This window comes from Calypte anna, chromosome 2, assembly GCF_003957555.1.
Source record: "Calypte anna isolate BGI_N300 chromosome 2, bCalAnn1_v1.p, whole genome shotgun sequence".
Lineage (NCBI taxonomy): Eukaryota > Metazoa > Chordata > Aves > Apodiformes > Trochilidae > Calypte > Calypte anna.
Genome location: NC_044245.1, coordinates 15,218,924 through 15,244,451, shown reverse-complemented (window position 1 = coordinate 15,244,451; position 25,528 = coordinate 15,218,924). Strand labels below are relative to the sequence as shown.

The window sequence follows — 25,528 nt, the reverse complement described above, 5'->3', positions numbered from 1 at the left end:
CAGCCACCCATGCTACCTGACATCAAAGTGCCTGAATTGCTGTCTGGCTCCTCGGCCTCCCCTGCACAAGCAGCCAGTGCATTGCTGCTGCCAGCAGTGGCAATATGACAGCCACGATGTTAGGACAACATACTGCACCTTCAGGGTGCTGTGTGCTCCTTAACAAATTCTCACTGTGCTGTGTGGAATAGGAGCCTGCAACACAGGACTGTTGCCAACTCAGCCTTGGAAGTTGCTGTATTAAATAAAACACAAGCTTTTCTGACACTTGGTGCCAGGCCCAATCTGCACTGAGTTGGTTTATCCAGCTAATGCCCGCCTGCTCCCCTCCTGCCAGCCAGATGGATGATTGGCCACAGCAGCTCTGTTCCCTTGAGCAGGAGCAACTTCAGGCTGCAGCCTCCCCGGGCACTGGTGAGGCTGCCTGTGGCTTCAGGCTGCATGGGTTGGAGCTGCACAGTGGAGAATGGCCCTGCCTAACCCTGCACTCACAGCACAAACTGAAATAGGTCATTTCAGCCAGAGACCATCTGCAAGGCTGTCTCTGTGTCAAAGGATCAGCAGCACTGTCTCAAGGAATATGAAAGCCAAACATACGTATGCATGCAGACGTACCCACACACTAACATGGGTGTGCATATTTATTTATTTATTTGGATAAATACCACATACGTTGTACAGTGTTGTAAGTAACTTGAGGTATTTGATGTATTAGCAGCCAGCTTCTATCTGACTTTAATGAATATTTGTTAATCCACGTGTGTTAAATTAATGTTGACTGAGTCAAATACAAATTATTGCATCAGTATTATATATATGCATATCTGTAATATATATAGAAGAAAAACCTAATTCCTCTATTAAATGATTTGCCCTGCTCTCCTTCTCTATCTGGCATTTTGGGCTCCAAGTCTAGAGAACAATCCTGTTACAATAATAAAATATGACTAGCTACAAAACCAGAGGGATAATGTAGGTTGCAATAGCACACTGGGATATTTAACTTTTCAGTGAGCATTTATAATGTCCCAGTCACACAGTGGCCAGGGAAGAGGTGAATAACTCCTGCTATAAGAAATGCCAGCACAGCAAGCTCAATGTGCCTCAGGCAGCTGCTGGAATAGCTGCTGGGGGAGAGTAAAGCCCAGCCCTGCTCCCCCATTTGCTCTTTGCAAATATTCTTTCTAAAGAAAGGTGAGGTTTTCAGCTCTTTGAAGCCATAAGAGAAGTGGATTATGGAATCCTCCCTGTAGACCCATACATTAATCATGACTTTCTGATTTAGTTAACTTCAGTGCTGGGTTGGTTTCATTGCTGCTACTTCCACCCACTGGTTTAGTGGTTAAAACAGTCAGCCAAGATGTGGGGAAGCCTGATCCAGCCCACCTTCACCTCCACCTGATGAAGTTTTCCCTTTTTTCTACAGAGTCCATAAATATTTATTGGGTCAAATCAACATCAGTCTCAGGTCTAGAGGTCACCCCTGATCTTCAGAGGTGGAAAAGCCCTTCCCCATCCTCGCTCCTATAATAATTGAATACCAGATACTTAAGCACTCCCTGCAGCATGTTCTCTGCCATCAACCCTTCCTAATTTGTGTGTAGGAGAGGTCAACTTTTTCCATCTCCATTTCCATTGACAGATGTGCAGACTGACAAAATGGCACAAGCTATGGGGAGGCACTGGGCTTTGTCCACAAGCACTGGGGAACTATGCTACTGTGGTAACAGATGTGTAGGGACCCCAGTGACTTTGGGTGTGGAAAAGCAGGAGGTAACAGAACTAGATCCTTAGGGGTCAGGGGCAGGTTGCTGAGAGTACACTTAAATGTTGGGTTATGATGTTGTCTGAGGCTCCTCTTAGATGTGTGCAGTGATGTGTAGGCTGCACTACTGTAAAGTGGCAACAGAAATTAAAATAGAAGGTGGTCTCATTGATGTGTTCTGAAATATCTGAGGTCTGTACAGGCCCAAAGCTTCCTAGTGGATACTGAATTTTCTGTTAATTATCCTGCCAGTGACACTGCCCATTGCTGGTAACAGCAACAGGCAAATTCTCCCAACTTAGCTCTGTTAGAGGCCTTAAACTATATTAATGTAATAAAATACTTGCTTAAAGTGAAAGGCTTTTCCTGGGATAGCATCCTGGAAATGTGAGGACAGAGAAAGAACTAAATTGAGGAAAGAAAAGCTCTATAAATCTTTATTCCTCTTCAGTACAACACAGTAGCCACTTCTCTGAAGTCCCCTCGACCTTCCCCCAACCACATGAGCCATTTTATTTTAACTCTTTTCTAGATGCACTGATTTTTTTCTGCTCTTTGTGGGTCTACTTTACTCTTCCATTTCTGCTCTCACCATACAAAATTGCAGACTTCTCACAGCAATGCACTTGACCAGCTGAACTCAAAGCAGGGCATCACAAACCCCATCCTTGACCATGTGGCAGACTTGTCCTTCCTGCTGATGCTGTAGCCACCACCTCACCACATTTGTGTTAGAGCAGTGAGGGACCTGTGCCAGCAGGAAGGTGTGTTTCAACCAGCAGAAACTGATAACAACAGAAGTATTTTGCTGTGTCAATTCCCTGTCAGCATTATAACTACATATTTTCCCAATAGTTATCTTCTTCCCTAGGGTGCTCTGTGGGTGCAGCAGATGGTAAACGTTGCACCACGTCAGCACCAACTCGCCCTTTCATACAGCACCAACAAGGTCTCAGCATCTGTTCCAGCACCCAGCCCTTGATATTACCAGAGTGAAGCAGAGACCACAATTCACCCTCTATGGCTGCCTGGGATGGGGCGGTGCATCCTCCCTCGCCCCTCCCCATGCCTTGTGTTCCCACTTTCCCCTGGGCTCCAGAGGAACAATCCTTGCCTTGTTCCTGCTCAGTGACCTGGAGCTGGGATTACCACGCATGAGCGGCTGCACCATCTGCACGAGGAGAAAATGCCGGGGCTGGGGTCGGGCAGATGCCTTTGCCCCAGCTACTCATACCCAGCCACAGCCATCAGCTGGGATAAATGGAGATTTAACATAACCCAGGAAAGACAAACAAACCACAAAAAAAACCCACAACCATTACCCTGATTCTTGAGCAGCATGGAAAGATGACGCTGATCTATGGGAGAGCTCCCCATTCTGGGACTGGGACAACAAGCACCAACTGAGGAAACACATGAACACTGAAGCATTTTGCACTGATCACCAAGCAGGATGCTTATGGGAACAGTTTCCAAGCCTACCTGGAGAGCAGGGAAAGAGCCTGCCATTTGCCCTCTGTGATATTCTCAGGGCTGTGCTCTCCAGCACTTCCAAAGGCAAATTTTTTTCAACTGCCAAGAGATGTCAAGAACTGAATCTCTACAGTGTTTTTAGAAATATTGTTTATACCCATATGTGGAGTCTTGCATACCTGAATAAGGCAGGCAGCCACAGCTGGATCTTTCTGCTGTAGCTGTAGGCTGAGGACAGTTCTCCACTTGCCTTGCTGGAAAGTCCTGAGGGAGAGAGCAAGGGAGGCAACAGCATAAACCACCATTTAATTTGACTGGCCCAGCATCACCATTTTCAAGTGCTAGATCAGGCAGGAAGAAGAAACACAGCTCTGAATGCTCTCAGAGCCAGACATCAGAGCTGGGAGCAGAAGAAAGCACTGTCTGCAAAGCAGGCTGGGTTACCTGCATGTTTCCTGGTTCAGAGGTGGCTTGTGCCTGAGTAAATACACCTGAGAAAGTCTCTGATAAGAACAACCTGGTGGTGCTGAACTCACAGGGGTCTTTAGACTTGAGACTACTCTTACAGAAAGGTATAGTTTCAGCCTACATAATTTCACTGGAACCCTCAGGTATATTTCAGGAGTGCCTCTTGTCCCTGAGAGCTGGAGCAAGCCCTGCTGCTGTGAGCACTGTTTGAGATACCTGCACAGAGTCCTTGCCCTCAGCCTACTTATGAGCCTACAGCCCAGAGGAGCATGGGTGCAATGCACAACCAGCAAAAAACTCTCCAGATACCATGTGCATCCATGCAGTTCTCTTTCATGAGCTTCCACAGCAGATATACCTGTCAAAAGATTTGGTTTCTATCCATTATTTACTGTATCAAATTAGAAAATTCAAAATTAATAACAGAAAAAAAATGTTATTAGCTGCTCAGTAACTTATCTGCTCCCTCTAACTTCACTTTTTGTAGAGTGGAGACAAATGTTGACATTTGAAAAAAAAAAAAAAAATCTGTTGCTATAGCTACCAAGATGAGCTTCCAGCCATGAGATTGTGATCAATAAAACATGCCAGATGTGGCTCCAAGAGCTTTCATTAATAAGAAAAAAAGTGTGATGAGAATCTTTAGAATAATTCCAGAGGACATGAATGAGATGCTTTTAAATAACTAATCTGATGAAAAGAGAAAAGCACAAGCACTCATTTTATCCCAAGCACTAACTGAAGCATTGCTTACTGAAAATACATGCAGCAAAATAGCCTTTGCATGCAGAAACATGCAGCACATACAGATGAGCACAAGTGAAAGGGGAACCTGTTGCCTGTTTGTTCTTCCTCTCCTGCAGAACTGCTGATGTGCAGAACAAAACACTGAGGCAAGTCATGATAATGAGGGCTGAATTCCCTGTCTTGCAAAATCCCTTCCTTGCAAGTTAGCTTAAGATCTTAGTATCTTGTTCCCTCTAGACCCATACATATTATACATTAAAAATTAAGATATATTCACTGTTGGGCCTAATGAAGGCCCAGAGCTATGCATCCAGCATGAGGGCACAAAAGCAGCAAAGAAGCAGAGAAGACTCAGAGACACATCTTGCCTGAGGGCCAGCAGCTTCCTTCCCAGAACCACGGCAGGGTGCTGAAGGGCTCAAGTCACCCTTCAGGCTTCAATAGCTCTTAGAGCCTCTCCACTGTAGACACCTGCTTGTCTGATGGAGCCCCTTCATGCAAGAGTTTCCAAACACCTCTGGGGGGTTGCCAGGCTGGCAGCTGTTTCTCTACCACCTTCATCAACCAAGCATGAACCAAGGATTCTCCATCTCGGTGCATACCCATGCTCTTGCACTCAGGTGTGGATACAGTTCTCCTCCCCTGGCTGTTCCTGCACAGGTTCTGGTTAGAGCTGGATGACAAATAGAAACAAAATCTTTATTAAAATTGACCATGCTTTAATGCACCTGGGCTCTTTTTTAGTGTGCATTTTCTCATTTCCTGGCTTCCAGACCATTTTCACCAGTGTGTCTCCAGGTTAATAATCTCACTCCATGCTGCACAGATGCTTTGAGTCCAATTCAAACACTCTGCATCTCTGATTAGTCCATAATGGATGAGGTGCTTGTTTGCTGCCATATTGGCATTGAATTATCCTGCACTGGAACTGCATGCCTCTGTGTGTCACCAGGGGAACGAAACATTAATTTAATGCTATCTGCATTTACTACAAGACCATTGTATGGGCTGCCAAGGGAAACTGACAGACCTTTACAATAATGAATGTGGGGAAAGAAAATCCATTTCTTATCAGCAGTGACTCCTCCCACCTCTCTGGTGCTGCTCATCTGTCTGTGGATGGAGAAATGAAAGAAAAACACAAAAATGTCTCAAAGCTTCAGCTAGGAGTGGATTTGATAATGATTCACCCACTGTACTGGTCTGACCTTCTGAATCTTATATTGCTATTTTGCAGTTCAAATAAGGATACCAAAATTTGTGACTTTTCCAAGTATCTTCTTGCACTAGAAGTGTTTAAATAAAGAGTGGAAAATGCCTAGAAGAATATCCTAAAACTTAGTATGCAGCTTTTCACAATGTTTTAATGTTAAATTTCAATTGCATGCAGCTCTGTGGGATCAAAGAGTTTTACAGGCACCTCTGTATCATGATGTGTAAAGGCAGACACAGGATCTGCTCCCAGTGCATTTCTTTGTGACAGGAAGCAAAGCTAGTCGGGTATTTAGCATAAGTATGAATTCTGCAGGTTTTATTTAAAGGACTTGATAAAGGTCATGCATCAGGGGAGTCCACAGTGATACTACACCTGAAGAAAGTCCTTAAAGTTTCTCCTCACAGGAAGAGGATGGGAACAAACTGGCTGAGCAGCAGCTAAGCTGAAAAAGACAGTGGCTTCTGGGAGACATGAGATTCTGTATGAGCCCAATAAGGTGCAGAAAATGTGAAATGCCTGAGCCACACCAGGAGAAGCAGGGCCAGCAGATCGGAGGAGTTAGCATTCCTGAGTACTCAGTGCTGAGGAGGTCAAAGCCAGTTCCTCCGTTACCTGGTGCAGCTTCCCCTCTGGAATCAAAGAAGGGGAAGAGGTTTGTGAGATGGAAAAAAACTCTACAAAAATATAAACGCCATTTAAAGGAAGAAAGATACAGATACATGCGGGAAGGCACAGGAGCCCCAGGCTGCCCAACGCAAGCGATCGCAAAGCCGCTGGCGGTGACGAGCGCCCCGCGGGCAGGCGGGAGGGACCCGCGCGTCCCCTGGCGGTGTCTGCTGGAGCGGGGCCCTGGATTTACATCCCCGGCAGATTCAGGGCCCGGCTGCCAAATTGGGATTGCAGATTAAAGGCAGGAAAGAGGCTCAAAACGTGGGAGGGAGCAGGGATCGGTTAATCTGTCAGTGTCAACTGCTGGGCCCTTAGAGCAGCGGCTCCGGGTGCTTAACATCCCTCTCCTTTCTCTCTCAGACCCGTGAGGTCTCTGGTTAGTGAAGTGTTCACTGAAGGGGCTTGCACAGGCTATCTTAGTTTCTCGTTGTTAATAACCAGCTGTGAATAGCTGATATTTTAACCCTAGCTGGGCAACCCGTTTTTACTACCCCAAGTAGTGAAATGAGCTTTCCTGACGAACCAGATTGGTCACAGTTTCAGCTGAAGGGTACTTTTTCTTTTTCTATTTCGTTTCTTTTTCCTTTTCTTTTTTTTTTTTTTTTTTTTTTTTTTTTTTTCCAGTAGAAGTATTTAAAGAATAGTTAATACTTGCTCAGAAAAAGACTGGCACAAAATCACAAAACACTCTGCAAATACCTGCTTGTTAGCAGGATGCTGAATGATCATGTAAAACACCCATCAGCACAACACCCCCAGGGCTGAAGGGAACCAGATGGAGGTATCCAGGGTACCTCATGAATTTTCACTTTGCTGAGTTAATTTACTTTTTAACACACTTTTTAATGCTGCTGCTGTTGACAAAAGCCAAACTAAGCATCCAATGGAAGAGGATTCACAGGTATACCCAATAAGGTGGTATCAGCTGGGAAGTGTATTCACCTCCAGTTGCAGGAGACTATTTGATCTGACTTTTGGTGCAGGACAGGCCTTTGCAGGTACTTGTTACTCACAGCAGATGCTGTGGAAGTAGCTCTCTGAAACACATACCTGGGGGCACCTCCGAGGCATTTCCACACCCAATTTTGTGGTTTTAGGAATGTGGAGAATGTGGGTTGTGCTGTTGGAGGTACACATCAACACTTCCCTTGGTACCTAAGGTGTAGGCAGCTGATGAATCCATCAGCAATACCTGTATACCTCAGCTTGGTAGGGCACAGACCCTAGAGCAAGTATTCTGCTGAAATGCACACCTGCAGGGTATGCAGGGTGCAGATATGCCACACCATGCTATGCAACATACATATCTTTCCCTTTTATAGTCATTAACCTATTGTTTTCCTTTTCATAGGTAAATAGGCTAAATATGGTCTGTTACAATAGTCTCATTGGCATGTGTTTTTTTCTTTTCTTTTGCATTATATTTTTCTTCTTCAGGTAACTCTTCCTTTTCCCATTACACAGGATAGCCCAGCTGGCTTAAGGCCTTTGCACCTTCAGCTTTTCATAATGAAACACTGAAAGGACTTATCAGCTCGAAGTGCTCCTCCCTCTGCCCAGACCCACTTCATTTGTCATTCCCCTAGAACTCAGTGGTTAAAGGGAAAATGATGATCAGTCCTGTAAAGAATCATAGCATCATAGAAAGTTAGGGGTTGGAAGGCACCACAAAAGATCATCTAGTTCAACCCCCCTGCCACAGCAGGGTCACCTACAGCAGGTCACTCAGGAATGCATTCAGGTGGGTTTTGAATGTCTCCAGGGAAGAAAACTCCACAATCTCCCTGGGCAGACTGTGCCAGTGCTCTGCCACCCTCACAGTGAAAAAATTCCTTATATTTATATGGAATAACCTATGCTCCAGTTTATAACCATTACCCCTTGTGCTATAGTCAGTCACCCCTGAGAAGAGCTTGACTCCATCCTCCTGGCATTCACTCCTTACATATTTATAAACATTAAAGAGGTTGCCCCTCATTCTCCTCCAAGCTGAAGAGACCCAGGTCCCTCAGTCTTTCCTCATAAGGGAGATGTTCCACTCTAAAGAGCTCAGGAAATTCTTCAGTGCAAAACTCCACAGGAAAAAATTCTGATTTATCCATCAGTTTTCAGTAACCCTCTTCCAGACAAGCTTTCTGTCATTTAGCAAGGTTATATTATGTACTTAAGTGATTTGAGACAGTTTTGCACAGGGCATATGATAAAGATAGTGACACAGATTGACACTTTGACAATTAGTGTTACAACTTCTTGGGCTTTAAGACATAAGCCACCCCAAGCCAGTCAACAGAACAAGCCTGGCCTGTCAATTAATTCTTTAGCAGTTTGTCTTTATCTGCAGTTTTTCCTTGTCAGAGGTGCAATAATAATTTTTCTTAATTTCAGAAGTGATTTCAGGTCATGCCATTATCCACATAAAAACTTGAGTGAAAGATTTACTTGCCTTTTTGACCATCCTTTAGTCCTTGTCTGCAATAAAAGGCTCCAAGTTGGTCATTACCCAGGAGAGACAGATTTGTTAAAAAGTGAGCACTTTCACTGGTGTGACTGAGCCACATTCCTGTTATAGCACACACAATATTTTGTAGCATCAAATTTGCTCATTACTGAGCAGTTTACAGATGCAATTTCTTCCTCCTGAAATCTTTTCTTTTATACAACTGGACTGGCAAGACTTAAATCTAGACTCCTCTATGCTTTTATTTTTATATTTATATTAAAGCTCTAGATATTTAGTTTGGCACCTCTGGAGACAGGATTAAGTAGATGAGCTCTTGATCTGAACTGACCCAACTGTTATTCTGTCAGATTAGCAAAACAGAAGAGCTCCATTTCACCTCCCTCCTTCACTGGATAACCAGGAGTACATAAAGCACAAGCAGCTACTGCTCAGGCTGAACATACAGTAGGTATTAGATGAATTAACAGTTTTCAGAATTTGTAATCTGCCAACTGAAGAGCTGCAAGGAAACAGCCATTGTTTGGATATCCCAAAACAGATGAAATATGTTGTCATATTTAAAAAGTCTTTAAAATTGGATTTCAAGTTACTCAGAAACTAAATCAGATGCACATTATGCACCCAAACCCTTGATGAGCTTCTACTGTTTCATTTCAAAGTCAGATTTTTAAAAGTAAGTGTGGAATGTAAGTGCACCTATGGTTCCTTGCTTGCCAGTAAACCTGAATTAAGGCAATCTCTAGGTCTTAAATTTTCTTCTGCTCCTGATAAAAACAAAGCATAGTTGTCTCTAACCTGTCTTTAACATACCCTAGAATGCAACCATTTAAAAAAAAATAATTCCTTGATGAATATAGCACTAGTCCTAGATACCCAAACTCCTGATTGCAACTAAGAAATAACTACCTGTAGATATTATTTAAAGAGAGAGAGGTCAGGTTTATTGGTGAGGGTTTTGGGGGTGTTTTTGAAAGGCAGTTGAAATACTAAGACAATGATCAGTGCACTGGAAAGAGAACAACTGCTTTGAGCAGGAGAGGAAATCTCTCCCTTGAGAGGAAGAATGCCTGTGTCAAGGGAGAATTCCTTCAACTGTGTCACTCATTGTATCCAGGGAAGTTGATGTTTTAAAAAAAAAAACAACTAACAAAACCCCAGACCCCAACCCCTTCAAATAATCACTATTTACATACAGATAACAGGTCATTACACCTCTCAAGTAGAAAATATTATATAAAGACAACTCAACAAACAAGTGTAAAGATTGAAAAAAATCTACAAAATTCAAAGAGTTTTCTTGTCTTTATTTAAACACAAATACATTTACAGCATGCAGGTAAGTTAGAACTATATGGCGTCTTCCCCAAACCAATTGTTTTAATACATTTTAAGTGTACTGAAGTTAAATCATATTCCACAGGTAGACTTGTCCTCTCATGTCAAATTTAGTTACACACAGTAGTGAGTCATTGTTTAAGTTATGTAAATAACTTAGTTGTTCATCAGAAATAAATATTTTACCAAGTTCCTATCCTAAACCACCTTTTAAAAAATATGATCTAGAGGAACATAAAAAATAAGAACCATTCAAAGACTGCAAGTTGAAACAGCAGTGTTGAACATTCCCTGTATAGACTGAACATTTTAATTTACAAAAAACAGTAATTGTCCTGTCTGGCTGACAGCCAAACCAGAAACTAGAAAAAGTTGGTTGTTTCTTTGTTGTCTGTTTTCTTGTTATTTTTTTGTGTTTTGTTTTTTTGTTTTTTGCTTTTTTTTTAATTTTAAGAGGCAGTTCTTGGTAAACTTCAGAAAAGTTTTAAAATTAAAAAAACAAAAAGTTTAAATATAAAAAGGTGATGTACACTGAACTACAGGCTAGTTACCACCTAATATATGTTTTTAAACACAGCAATTTTCAGCACCAAAACCCATGATAATTACCCACAGGAATGAAACCCCCATTTACAGGCATTAGAAAAAATCCTGCTTCATTTGAATGTATTGTAAAGAAAGTGGGGTTTTTTTGGTTTTATGATTGTGTATTAACGAATGAAGGCCTGAAAACCTACAGTTAACACTAAGAAAGGTAACAGACAGTGAGAAATTTAATTCAAAATAGTTTGCTGTTCCTTTATTTTCATTTCCTCAGTGTGCTGTCTCTACTCATGCTCTAAAACAATGAGAAGTTTGGATGCTCGACTGCCTGAATGAACAGAACAGTCTTAAAAGCTGAAAACTCCAAAACTGTCAGATTCCTGACTGATGTACTCAGCTTTTAAATATCAAACTATTAAAAATTCAGAATACTGTAGAGAAAAAAAGTGGTTCAAGGTCTAAAATCTGACTACACTCCATCATAATATAAATATTTTGTTTATAATATAAAAGTTGAAAGTGATTTGCTGCCTGAACAGTTTCCACAGTAACCCAGCAAAAAAATTCAAGCCAAACACCAACTGGTACCAACTGGGTCTGGAAAGCTAATTGGATTCTTTCAGTAATATTAAGTTCCTTCTTTCTCAAAGACCTTACCATTAATTTCTATCAAGAAGAAGGCTGTTCTAAAAATTATAGTGGCTAGATCCTATAAGTAAGGTAGGAAAGTTAGACTATAAAATTTTTAAACCCAGGTTCTGTTCCATGGGAGTACTGGAGCTCAGAAACAAAAAAACCCATGTTTCATTTTGTTAGCCACTTTACATAACTTTATTGCAAAGAGAAGAAAAATATTCACCAACTCCTACTTTGGACATTTCATATACCTACTTACAAACAGTTTACAAATATAATTCAGGGTAGCACTTTATTATTTTTTTAAGCACATGTCTCTGGTATTTCCAGATACATCAGTTTTAAAAAGTTGTATCCTTTATTAGTGTACTGGAATTCATTGTCCAGTTGCTGGAGTTTTTTTATTGAAAGTTAAAATTTTAGCCAAAAATTCCATTACTGTATATGCAGTGGAATATTAAATTTGAGACTGTGATCATTTCCCTACTATAAAATAGTGAAAATGAACTGTCACAGATACAGACAAATGGATAGACAGGCTCATCAGAATGAAGCAGAATGTTTTCACTCCACCAGACTGCACTTTGTGTACAATCAGGAACAGGACAGATGAGATAATCCACTGCCAAAGTCTTTTCTGTAAACTTAGGTTTACTCTTATTACTGTACAATATTTAAATCTAAATCACCCAATAAATGGGCATTTAATCAGGTAACAGTTAAACAGCCTTGTTCATATTGAACTCTTTAGGTCTGTGGTGTAGCAATCGCAGTGCTTCATGGCAGTTGTTATAAGCACACTTCAGTATTCTTACACTGTACAAATAAATTTAGTTCCAATGCTCTGTGGAGCATTCCAAAAGAAAACCACAATGCAGAGTGATGTTCTAATTCAGTGGGACATGTAGTGTTATGTGAAGTGATAAAAATGAAAGTATACTTAAACACTGTTACACATTCCCTAAGACAGTAAGATGTACACAAATTAAGCTAGAAAATTTGAACTAAGATTTTCTCAACGTACATTCAGCTTGGCACAGTGCAGACTAAATTTAAGACATGAAAGACAAACTGTATAATGAGCAGAGCTACACTTTAAGTAACATATCATTTTTCAAGACGCCAAAATTGCACTCTAGTTTGGTTTTTTTTGGAAATCAGTTAACAGAATTTGTAGAAGGGGGAAGAGCTGTACAGGCCAGGTATAATTTATACATTTTCAAAAAATAATCCTACAGTCCCCAAGGGGAGAGATTATTGTCATGGAATGACTCCCTCTACATGATATCCAATCCTCCTCACGCTTCATTTACTTTTCAGCAACTGTAAATTAGAAAAATAACAGAGTTAAGTGCTTGTACCTCATAAGCCAAAGAAGAGTTAATTTACTTAGATTTACAGTAGACTGTATTTACTATTTACATAGCATTTAAAAGACCAATTCTTAGATCACTCAAGTAAGTGCTAATAAAATTGCTTTAAAATAAAGAAATTACACAATGCAAAGCATTTAGGAAACGCTGTCTGCTATAAACACAGTAGTACAATATCCAATACTGACTTTGCTGTACAAAGTAAACATTCCAAACACAAACTCCACCTTCCATGATTGTTGCTATTTTTTCTGGGCCAGTGAGAACTGTCAGGATAGATAACACCTACAAACTGCTGCAAAGTTTTACTTCATTACATTATGAAGGTTAAATGGGAATGAAGAGATCATGTCACATTCATTTGCATAGGGAAATAAAAATTTACTCTCTATTTTTAATGTTTCCAGAATAACTTGTTAAGTAGTGGTCCCCAAATGTAAACTTGTACATTATGTTGTTACTGTATCAAAACTTTTATTCTCTAACCAAAAGTTCAGATGCTCAGTATCTGTATTAATCACCAAAAGAACTGTAACAGACATTACGACAGAGAAAAAAAGATCCGACTCCCTGAGTATACACAAGCTCAAAAAACCCTTATATTTAATAGTAAAGTTCAAAGAGTTTTGTTCCTTTATTTCCATGTGGAACAGATTCTTCCGAAAACAAGACAGGAAAAGTCAAATAGATTATGATCACTTAAAGTGCTGCCTTAAAGTGCTAAGCTCTGCTTGGTTCTACAGCAAGGCAACATGCTGACATTAGAAGAACTACATGAAAGCTTTACAACTGCTTAAGGGATTCTGTAAACATGTTACATTGGAGTTTTACTGGTTGTTTGTTTAAAGTGTTCTAACAACTAATTACCAGTTTTCTACTCATTCTTTATCTATCTACACGTAGTCCAAAAAATCAAAGTGCTAAATCTCCAACCTAAATTCCTCAGTGAAAGCTCTTCTTTAAAGCAGATGCAAGCTCAGAATTTAGTTATTATTGATTCTATCAGCTATACTAAGTACTCTTCAAGAAGCATGAGACTAAACAGGCTCTCTTCAAATAGAATTCTAGGCAACATGACAGTATGTGCAAACACAGGATAAAGGAAGCACTTAAAATAATACCAATTCATATAAATAATACCAATGATACCTAATACCAATACAATCATACTTTAAAATACCTCTACATTATATGTCTGAGCTAGATGGCCCATGTAGACAAAGTAGCCGAAGATTAATTTCACCATATCAACATAATCAAGATCCATTAATTGCCAGCATCTCAGCCACTGGAGGTTAAGTATTACTCAAGGTTACATAGCAAGGAATGTATCACTTCAGCCTCTTAAATACTAAGAGACACCACTGAACAGAACCAGGTACTCTAACTAGTACTATAGCCTAGTTTTTCACTAAATTGGAGAGAAAGCTTTGAAAAGTCAGTCAGCCACTAAGATGACAAACAAACAAAATTAATATAAGCTGCTTTGAAGTCCTTCAGAAGGGAAATACAGGATTCAAGCCCACACAATTATTTTAGTATTGCCAAACTGAAGATGCAGGTAACCTTACTTGAGGGAATGCCTAGAAGATTTTATACAAATGCTAAAAAGTTATGATGATGACAAAGAATGTGAGAAAGCATTACTGCAGGCATTACTAAAGAGTTGTGGTTCTGTGAGCAACTCAAGCATATTAAAGTACCAGACTAGATGTAATAACTTACATGGTTAGAGACACTGTCAGCTAAGTGCATCTATTCATTTCAGTTACTATAACTGTATTCTAGCTAGGCTAACATTTTCAATTTACTGGATGAAGATATGACTTTTCCTGTTAAATACTTCCAAATTACTGACACAGGAAACATTGCGCAAACATATTAAGAACAGCAAATAAACACATTTTTTATTTCATCGCTGAATGTTGTCTGAAGAAAGCCATATTTAATAGATCTAGCAAGCCAAAAGAATTTAAACTGTTAAACTGTCCACTCCTTTCCCAAACAGTAGCTACTGGCTGTGATTGGTAACCATCTTTCCAGCTTTTGCTCTGCTCCAGTAGCACAACTCCAGAATTACCATTTAACAACAAACACCATTTTTATAACAAAAGCAGCAGCAGCAGCACTAGTCAGGTGTACATGTATACGGTTCCTCTAAGTATAAAATTCTGTAAAAAAAGAAGTTAATCTGAGTATTTGAGTGTTTTTTATGCCACAGAACAAACTGTAATAAAATTAATACAAAGTGGTTTAATCACACATTTAAACATTTCTACAAGACAAACTTACACTTTGTCTTGCCGCCCTCCCCCTCCACGCAGTGCAACTGGTTGGCTGTTCTGAGTGAATGCACCTCCACCACGAATTGCACTTGGATGAGTTGGAGAAGCTGCTGGATGCTGGCCAGGACGAATAGGCTTAGCTGCAGGAAAACAAATGTGACTTACAGTTACATACATCACAATTTTACCTTTGATTATTCAAATTTATTAAGGTTTTATTTTATAATCTCCCAAATGTAGCAACCAAAACTGAATGCACTTTGAATAAGAAAAAAGTTTAGGAGATACTATTCTGCAAACCTAACACATTAGTGTCAGCTATAACAAGCAATGAAAATAGACCAGGTTTTGCTTTTATTGTTATTAGAAATAAAGCTAACAAAAGTTTTGAAAACTATTCTCTTCATATGCATTACCTGTTCCACCTGATGTATTTCCTTGTGAGAACCCTATTTCTCAGCAATGAGAACTCAAGTAAGGCACATTGCTAGACAAAGCTTCCTGAGGGTTTTGTATTTGTAAGGAATTGTTGTCCTGCTGTATTTTCCTCATCAATTTAATTGATAAACCACTAGTTACTCTGCTCTGCTAGTGGTTCTGAGTACTGATTAATCCACAGGTAACACTGCTCCATCAACTTTTTACCATCATATAGAAATAAAGCTTACTCTATTACAGAATTTAAAAGCTATAGTTTTAACAGGTAATTCACTTTGATAAACAGCCTATATTTTCAATCAGTTTTGCACTAGCTCTTAACAGGACAGGCAAAATGACTTACAAAGTTCTGCAACATTAAACAGAATCATTTAAGGTTGCAGCAGGTAAGAGTGGATATAAAGTATCTACAGGTAGCAAGTGCATCAGAGGAACACTTCTCAATTTCTGTATCACAAGAAGCTGATCTCCAGTAAGACATGACTAGCTCATCTAGATGTTTAAGTACAAGAGGCTTTATACCTCTGGTAAGTTCACTAGTGAATTCTGTTTGTCTTGGAAGTCACTTGAGAGAAAAAGACAGAGAAGAACCCATCTTCTTGCTACCATTTGAAATGACAAAAAAAAATAAATTATGAACTTTATTCTGCAACATCTCCTTGCAGACCTACAGAATACGAGAAGTTTAACTGCAGTGCCCATTGCTGTTGCATTAACATTTAAGAGAAGAATACTGATTACCGTAGCCCTGACACAAGACAAATAAGAGGCTGGAACACACAGTTACTTCTACAAGAATAACTTAATATGCACAATTAAGTCCTCCACACATCACACCCTCTCTTGGCCCTCAGCACTTGACAGACTATTGGCAGTTGGAGAACCAAGGGAATATGAGAACCTTCCCACCACACAGCAAGAAACACTATTACTACAGATTTCTGGATTTCTTTCATCTTTCTACTCCAGGGAGGGCTATGGAGCACTATGTTTTCAAAGAACCAAAAAGGTAACTTGGAATCTTAGGATGTTAGTTGAGGGTTTCTGTCTGCCACCTGTCACCCCACCCTCCTGCCCTCCTTCCTTCCCCCCTGAGAGATCAAGAAACAGCAAGAGAATTATGTTGTTGTTGTTGTTGTTGAGGGTGATGGCTTAACCTCCTCCTTGCTTTGGAGTATCTACTTAGTCTTGGAACTTGGAATGATGTTTCAGACTTAAAGCTCACATTCAGGGTATTGATTTGTTTCAGGACAAGAAACACATTCAGGCTAGAATTCAAGGTTTATAAGCTTTGCCCAGCATGTATAAAAATCCAGCTACCAGGAAGAGACCCATTTAAAATAAATTTTAAAAGTGTAACAACCATATACCACCAACACACAACTTATTAACCAAAATATAACTCATCATAGAAAACACACCACGTTAACAAATGCAATTAAAGATACACAAATGCACAAAGATTAAAAAAAAATAAAAATAATCAGACGACAGATGAAGCTTTAGGAACAAGGGATACTTTACTAACCAATTTGCGCAGAATGTCCTCTTCTGGCCATATTCTTGGATCTTACAGCTTCCTTTATACGATCTACTTCTTGCTGATACCGTTTTCGATCACGAGAAGCATTCTCTTTGGCTTCCTTCAGTGCAGACTCCAAAGCTTTAACTCTCTCAGCTGTAGCTCTAAGTCGCTTCTCCAGTTTAGGAAGTTCACAGCGAAGATCTGCATTGTCACGTACCAGCTACAAAACCAAAATGGATTATTTTCTTCATACTTCTCTTCAAAAGGAGTGCCAATCAGACACCCTCCTGCCCCTGAACAGGGCTACCATATTATCTTTGATCAAGCTTTTAGTACATCTCAGTACAACAAAGATTGTAATTTGAAAATCAGTTGCTGTGGAAGAACATGCTACCCAACATAGTCACTAGACTGATATACAAACTCCAAACACTAACTTCTTCAGTTTAAATGCAGCTATTTTGCTACCCACATGCACTTAACAGAGCTACTGATTTACAGGAAAATGTTAGTTTTATTTTATATCAAGAGACACACTCAAGGTAGAAGCATTTAATTATAAAAGTTACTTTATGTCCAATATGCAGTCACTTCTATAAGAATTCACCTTAAGTAATTTTTTTTTATTTAAAACTTGAAATAAGCCTCCTTGTACCTGCTTGTGAACCTTTGTAAGCTGTTCAAGATTATTCTCAAGGAAGGAAATCTTCTGTTTTTGAGCAGCACTGCCTCCTGTATCATCTGAGTCAATCTCAGCACTCTGCAGTAATAAAGACAAGGGGAGGGAGAGAGGAGGCTGAGTACAAATCTTAACTTGCATTTTAACATTGAGCCAGAAGACTTATGCCACATAGAAATCAATTCCTAATTAAGTTCTAAACTGAAATTTATGTAGCATTCTCAGAAACATCAAGCTTTACTATAGTATCACATTACCTTTTTCACTCTAGTAGCAAGATCTTGGACAAACAGCTTCCGAAGATTGTGAAGAGTCTGAAGTTCTTTTGCCTACAGTTAAGGACAGTAAATTAAAAAAAAAAAAAAAAAAGTTCAGAAAATAGCTCTGACGGAAAAACAAAAGGCATGTATTGACATTTGCATCTTGGCTATCTTACCACAGTCTCTTCCAAACCCTTTAAATCTTGCCTCGCTTGTTCCCGTCTGTCCTGCATAACCCTAAAAGAGAACAAATTGGTTCTCAAACATCCAAGCAAAATTGGGACCGTTGATAGCTTAGGAGACTAGTGATAAAAACTAAATGGTATAAATGAAAAATGTCTTTCAGTAGAAGTCCTAAGTTAAGGATGTAACCAACAGGTGACACCACACTCAGACATCCATATAGGGTGGTGTCTGAATGGGAGAGTTGCATAAAAAGAAGAAGGAATACATTCAGAGACTTAAATTGTATGTATCTAGAACAGGTAAAGAAACATTCTGAGTCAGGTTTAGGATGAATAGCTGGATAGATCTTATCCTATGTATGTTGTTAGTTCTGACCAACTGAGATTAGAAGTATCATGTGACAGATTAAGGATTCTTTTCATTGTTTAGTTCTACCACCCCATTCCCCAACATATTTGCCAAAGCTAGCATCAAAAACAACAATTTTAGAGGAATATAATCCTAATGATCATCACTTTACAGAACTTTTGTCTTCCTATTTAACATGATGGCATTTACTGCATTGCTAATGTTCTGTTTCAGAATTATAAGGCAGTGTAATCACTAAGATGACAGGATAACAAGAAACAAATGTGGACTTCTCTTTTTTATGACTTAAGGTTGGAAGAGGAGAGTCAGGGACTGCAGGAAGGTCAGTTCCTATTGAGCAGCCAAAAAACATCTTTTCTGCTTGAAATTTCTCCTCACTTGCCCAGTTCCACTACTAGTTCACAGCTAAATGGTTAAACATCTGAGGTAATAAAATATTCTGAAGAACATTTCAGCATCCTATGAATTTTCCAAACCTCACTGGAAAAGTAGTTCCAGGAATCTTACACAAGTCTAAATAAAAATAAATTTTAAAAAGGTGAATAATCTGCATTACTTCTGGCCTGTCATTTGCCATGCATGTTTGTGACATACAACGGAGAATAACTGGATTCAGAAAGACTGGATGAAAACACAGAACACCAAACTAATTTTTAGTGCTTCTCTGCAAGTTTTTTGAAGAGGAAAGTTTCTAATATTGCAAGTGCCTTTAAAGGATCAATGATATATATAGTTTAGCCTGCAAACTGAAATAAAAAGCAATGATGTGGTAACATGTCAAATCTTACAAGAAAAGATAACGTATCTTTACTGATGTAACTTTTGTAATCATTGTGACAAATAAAATGGAGTAAGATGGATTCAGAAGAGCAGAGTACTGTTAATATTTTAGTCAGCTAAACCAACATTGTATTTCACAACAGGGTAAAAGAAAAAAAAAAAAAAAAAAAAAGCATTGCTTATTGGTTGCCAGTACAGACCAGTAAGGTCCCTCTGATTATTTCAAATTTTATGATAAAAACCTGAAAGCCACTGGGTGTTTTTAAACATGGCCAAAAAGCATGCACTTTGAAAAAGTTTAATGTATAATGTATTTTTAACTTCTGTAAAGATAAATCCATCGATGACAGAAAGGAGTTGCTAGTGATAATCTAGAAACAAACATTTACTGGAGATTATGGTCAGTTTTCTAGAAGTTGAGAACTGTTTTTCATCTTGACTCTTGAATATTTACTTGCAAGCAGAATTCAATTCTAATTATTGCAGGCACTTTTTAGGCTCTAATTCACTAAAACACTGTATTAACTCAACGAAGTAAGCAGGTGTTTAATGTCAAGAATAAGCCAATTAGAGCCACTTAACTAGTTAAAACATATCTGACCACCACCAAAAAAAAGAGTAAGGGAACATAAAAATCAAAAAAAGCAACAGTAAGGGAACTGTTGCAAGCCTTTAGCAGTCCTAAGAGCATGCAACACTTAGATGCAAATTGAAAGGTTAATTATTCCAACACACAGCACAATAAAGAAGAAAAAATTGCGGCCTTCATATCTTTCATCATTTAACTTTCCACTGGAAGTGGAAAGGTTTTAAAAAAGTTGAGTTAAAAACAGGCTGCAGAGCCTTCATGAATAGGCATCTCATACATTGAGAGCCACTTCATTATATTAGGTCACTACTTTCTAAAATGCAAGTGTTCCCACAAATATTTGTTTTATGCTCCACTATCACTTACGTCAGTTCATGCAGTTTTCTACTTTTTTCCTGATCAGTCGCTTTCAACTTCTCATGCTCAACTCTAAGACGTTCCTGTTCAAGCATCATCTTCTGGTTTTGGCTGAGCACAGAAAGTAGATATTATATCACAACTGAACCCATCAGACAGGACATTCAGTAAAACAAGAAAAGTTAGAGAGACACAGCTAGAGGAAACCTTGGCCACTTCCATCCCTCCATACTGTGCTTTTCTATCCACACAGTCCAGAGACATTTGGCACTGCTAAAATAATGACAGTTACTTACTCTTGAAGTTCAGTGATAAGTTTCTCCTTTGCATCAACTTCGTCTCTCAGGCTACTGATTTGTTTTTGATGTGTCTCACGATGGCTCTGGATTTGCTGTTCCACAGCTTGCTATTAGAAAAAAACAGCATGCATTGTATGCTTTAAGAAGCTGATGTACTTCCATTGTTTGTTGGTGTTTTGTTTGTTTTTCTTTGTTTTGTTGTGTGTTTTTTTGTTTCTTAATGATGAAATTAACTTACCTTGACTTCATTTGCAGTTTGAACCTTATTTAAGTGCTCCTTCTCCATCTCATGGACTTTTTCTAGCAGGGATAGAAAATGAAAACACACACGTTTCAGAGATGTAACAAAGTAATAACAGGGAAGATGGAGTTAATTCCCCCTTCCCTTCCCAACACCTTAAAATTTGGAATAAGTCCCCTATCCATAGCTGTTCTTTCAAACAGCCCACATGCTCTCCCATTAAGTCTACATTATTTGATTTCCCATTAAGCCTACAGTAGCAAAAAGCCATTCTACAGGTATACTCTTCAATCTCAAGAGAATAGAACAACTTCCTATTTATATACTTTAAATGGTGGTGGACAGAGTGTATGGAGGCAATTCCTACCCTGTGCTCGGAGTTGAACTAATTCTTCATTAAGAGAATCCACAGACTCTTCCAGTTGTCTCTTTTTCTGTTCCACATTCTGAAGATACTCAGTCAATGACTTGATCTTGGCTTCATGCTTGTAGAATGGAAAGATTCATTTACTTTGGAACTACATATCATGGATTTACATCTGCATAAACAGTTTATACTTATTTTTAACTATTAACCTAATCTCAAAAAAATTATTACAAAAAACAAAAATTGTACCATCGAAATCCTAAGAATGCAACTACTCATGCAGATCTGTAGTGTAGCCTGTAAGACAATGTCTTTATTCTGGATTGGAATGAAATATACTTTTGGCTGGGAGAAAAGATGCTTTGAATGGTAAATACTATTAAAGGCAAGAGAGACCTGCTGTACTTAGAAGACTGCACTGAAATATGCATATCCTGATTTAAAAAAAATAGTATCTTTATGTAAAACAAAATACAGAAAATTTGCATATGTCAATCATAATTTGGCAAGTGTAAGAAGTCACATTACTAACTCTTTCTAACAGTCACATCAAAATGGTCTTCTCACATTAGAAGTAAATTTAATCTGCTATGCAAGCCTACTGTGATTTTAGTGTGCTACTGTTACCTCTCTCACTTCCAACTTGATGAATTCATAGGCAGAGTGCTCACTACCCACTGCTTCTCTAAGACTTGTATTTGTAAAGGATCCTGTGATAGTGAACATATGGACCCTGGTATTTAAACCAAGTGATACATAAGCACTATTAGGCTACAGAGAGACATACTGCAGACATTGTGACATCCAGTCACACGATTTCTCAGAAGCATCCTAACTGAAGAGAGTACTGAGGATACAGTTGAGTCTCATGGCACTTTGATCACAATGTACTATGTTAAAGAAATTGCAACTTCTTTCCCAGCAGGTTAATGAATTTGAAAGAACATTTAGGGTGTACACTGTAAAGAAAAAAATTACCTGTGAGATACGGAGCTGGCAAGCAGCCAGTTCCTTTTCATTTTCTTCCATTTTCTTATTGCTTTCAGCTTGGGTGCCTTCTAGCTGTTTGCAACGTTTTACCATTGTTTTTACTTCTGATTTCATCTTACTGATGTATAGTCTTGCAACTGTAAATTCTTCATCTATCATGCCAGTTCCCTCAGGCTGCTGAAATGTGTTGAATGACACATTTAGGGAGTTCAGATAGAAAAAAAAAATTAAAAATGAGCTGGACTAACTTAGTGCACACCACACATCCCCTGCCTTGACTAAAAATCAGAACATTTAAACATCAAGATAAAACTTTTTTTTTATTGTTCAGATTATTTAGAAGTTTGCATAAAGATAACGAGTCACTTGAAGAGAGAAAGACAGTTCACTGTGGATTTCTAACACTGCTTACATTAGTGTCCTATGGTAATCTTTTAGATTTTTCTTTTATTTTAGCTCCTCATTCAATTTTTAATATAAGTACAATCCTAACTGACACTGTAGGTCAGCATTATATTTCCACAGTGATGCTGATTATGACCATTTCATGTAGAAGTTTAACAGCACGAATGAAGACACCGCTTCAAACAAAAAAATAAAACACATCTGCTTTCTCGTCTTCACACAACCAAATTCTGATTGGAACCTGATTAAGTCACAGTACAAGCCATGCATAAACTTATGTCCAAATCAGTAGATATATGAAGATTCTTAGAGTGGCCATTTTTTGCCATACTAAGAAAACTGACCCTGCTTGTACACACCATATGTGTGTAACACATGGCATTAAAAATCACTCCAACTCATACTTACCTTGACATCATTGTTTCCTACTGCAATTCCTATCTCTGCAAGATCTTTTAGTAAGGAGGCCATCATTTCTGTTGCTCGTTTCTTCTGATGGTTGGTCATTTCTTTAAGTTTCTGAAGCTCTGCATCTATACTGGCTAGAGTGATCTAGAGTAAAAGAAATTACACTTTAATAAATAGAACATACTTTTGTTTTTAGAATCGCTTTTATACTATTTATTTCACTACAGCAACATGAGGTTGCCTACTGAAATGTTCAATTTTTATGTCTAAAACCAGACTAGTATCAACCTATGTGAATATATCCTATAGAAAAAATTAAGAAGTCCTAGAATGACAGTATTTATTTTCAAAGAAATATAAAGTACCGGGGACAGAGGGTTTCAGCTCACAAAATACAGTCTTACAAGTCTGCAACAGAATTCACATCAACATTATTAAATGGCATTCAGAGTTATATATAGGTAAATATTGTAGAAAAACTGCAAATATAGGAAAAAATACATGGACAGCAAGCCCAGTACTTTTCACCATACTTTGATAAAGGAAATATTTAGGTAAAGCAAAGCAGCTTAGCAGCTTGCATACTCAAAAGTTGCTTCTTTGTTCTCCAGTTTTGAAAAAAATGCCACAAGTTTTACAGCAAGAAAGTTTCAGCCAGTGATGCCAAAGGATGGTTACTGCCTGGGTTGGCTGTGTCAGACTGAGAACACTGAAGCATCTTAATTTTACTACATCTCAGAACAGGTGTTGCTTTCTTGTAGATCGAGGTATTCAGGACACACAGTGGAAATTAGTTATGATATTTAGAGTCACTTGACTATCCGCAAACTAATTAAAACACTACCACCACAAGCAAGCAAGCAAACAAAACAGAAAAAACAAATCACACACTTCATCCACATGTACAGCTAGCCTATTCCACTAAATTTTACATGCTGCTCCTAATAGGAAGACCATAATTCATCTGGACCATAAATCATCTGACATCCAGGATTTCTCTGAATACTCTCCGGGTAGTAAAATGTCATAGGTACTAAAGAGACAAGAACTACCGAGGTCAACATTCACTGCACATGTTATAAAGCTTACTGCTTTTAGAAAATCATCCTTTGTTAAAACTAAAAAAGATTGACTTACACCCCTGGTTTCCCTTGGGGAAGAAGCTTTAAATTACTTCAAGCAAGAAATAAAGATAAGACAGCAAAAGTTAACACTGAAAACACATTAATTTCTTATCCCAGTTCCGTACCGATTTTTGATTGAGCTCATCACTAAGCAGTTCATATTCCTTTGCCTTATCTTCTACTTCCTGAGACTTCTGATCATAATTGACAGCTAATTCTTCAAGGGCTTGTAGCACCTCTTTCACTTCCTCTTTAGAGGCATCATTTTCAGCCTGAAGGCGATTCAACTCTGCTTGCAGGTTGTCTTGGTCCCGCCTGGTTGAGGCTAGAAGCTGCAACATTGAGAGGGATTATTTAAAAAAATCACAAAAAAAACAAATGAAGAAAATTCCACGTATAAGTTGAATATTACTAATGCTTTTAGCTACTATAATAGCTTGTATCTATATTTTTAGTGTTTAACATCATGCAATAAAGATGCCATGGACAGGTACAGTGGAAGTATAACAAACAATCATCTATATCCATAGTTCTTTAGCTTTTAAAGCATCTTCAAAAAGAAAGTGCTTACAAAACATAACACAAGGACACCAACTGGAAATGAATACTGGATACAGAAAGTTCTCTAAAAGGCCACTGAATGCTACTCATTAGTCTGAAACTGTCAACAGGTCAGGACCAAACTCCCAGCATTTAACAGGTAGCTAACTGAAGAACAACTAAACAAAGTGAACAGTTGCTGAGCAGGCAGATTTATTCAAATAAGATTGAACAGTAGCTTCAAATTCCCAAGTCCTTGATCTATTTTCTTCTTGCCATGTACAGAAAGATTATTATTTTTTCAATACCTGTGCAGTATAGGATTATTTTAAAAAAATATATATGGCTAAATGAAATAAACAAATTAATTATTAATAGGAATTTTCCCCATTTAATTAAGGTACATCACTGGCAAGAAGTGTATACACATTGTTCAAATATTCTAACAAGTATGGTTTGAAGGAACACAGAAGTACTGCCATTTTTTTCCTTTTAATTATGGGCCATTACATTTCACTCCTTCCCCTTCTGGTTTTGAACAGCAATTTATTAAAAGTAAACTTTAAAACAGATTTGTTACAGTAAGTTAAGGTATTTTCGATTTTGACAAACTGCTGACTTAGCATAGAAAAAACAACTGCTGATGTTTTTGAGTAAAACTCATTTCAATCCCTTCAATCTTCATAAAAACTTAAGGTTCACATAAACTGGTTTAGGTTTAGTCATTAGCACAGTGTGAGTGGGGGGAATGAATAGGCAGAGCACTTAGATAAGGAATAAAAAGAGAACTAGTGTATAGTGGTAAACCAGCATTCTACTCCCTGGTCACTTCTTTTAAAGGAAAGCCAAACAAAAGTAGAATAAAGATGCAAGAGCAAAACTCACCTCCTCCTGATCCAACATTTGTGTTTTCAGTTTTTCTACTAATTGGCTCTGCTGATTAATTTCTTCATCCTGCAGTTGAAGGAAGACTGTTCAATAAACTGACAAATACCACTCA

The 25,528-nt window shown here is 38.5% G+C and overlaps 1 protein-coding gene across 2 annotated transcripts in view; it reads right to left on the bottom strand.

Moving 5' to 3' along the window:
• Window positions 1-10,082: 10,082 nt before the first annotated feature.
• The window catches only part of KIF5B (kinesin family member 5B), a 34,227-nt gene continuing 18,781 nt past the window's right edge, over window positions 10,083-25,528 (bottom strand). The window contains exons 13-26 of one of the 2 annotated variants that reach the window (XM_030444330.1): window positions 25,414-25,482; window positions 24,114-24,320; window positions 22,865-23,008; window positions 22,040-22,225; window positions 21,062-21,179; window positions 20,692-20,753; window positions 20,451-20,560; window positions 20,164-20,265; window positions 18,050-18,110; window positions 17,871-17,942; window positions 17,590-17,694; window positions 16,938-17,154; window positions 14,979-15,111; window positions 10,083-12,636 (exon numbers count right to left, since the gene is read on the bottom strand). In XM_030444330.1, coding sequence (XP_030300190.1) covers window positions 12,630-12,636; window positions 14,979-15,111; window positions 16,938-17,154; window positions 17,590-17,694; window positions 17,871-17,942; window positions 18,050-18,110; window positions 20,164-20,265; window positions 20,451-20,560; window positions 20,692-20,753; window positions 21,062-21,179; window positions 22,040-22,225; window positions 22,865-23,008; window positions 24,114-24,320; window positions 25,414-25,482 — 1,593 coding nt within the window. In that variant the 3' untranslated portion in view covers window positions 10,083-12,629. Of the gene's footprint in view, window positions 12,637-14,978; window positions 15,112-16,937; window positions 17,155-17,589; window positions 17,695-17,870; window positions 17,943-18,049; window positions 18,111-20,163; window positions 20,266-20,450; window positions 20,561-20,691; window positions 20,754-21,061; window positions 21,180-22,039; window positions 22,229-22,864; window positions 23,009-24,113; window positions 24,321-25,413; window positions 25,483-25,528 lie in introns of both variants that reach the window. The other variant, XM_030444329.1, reaches the window with a different exon arrangement.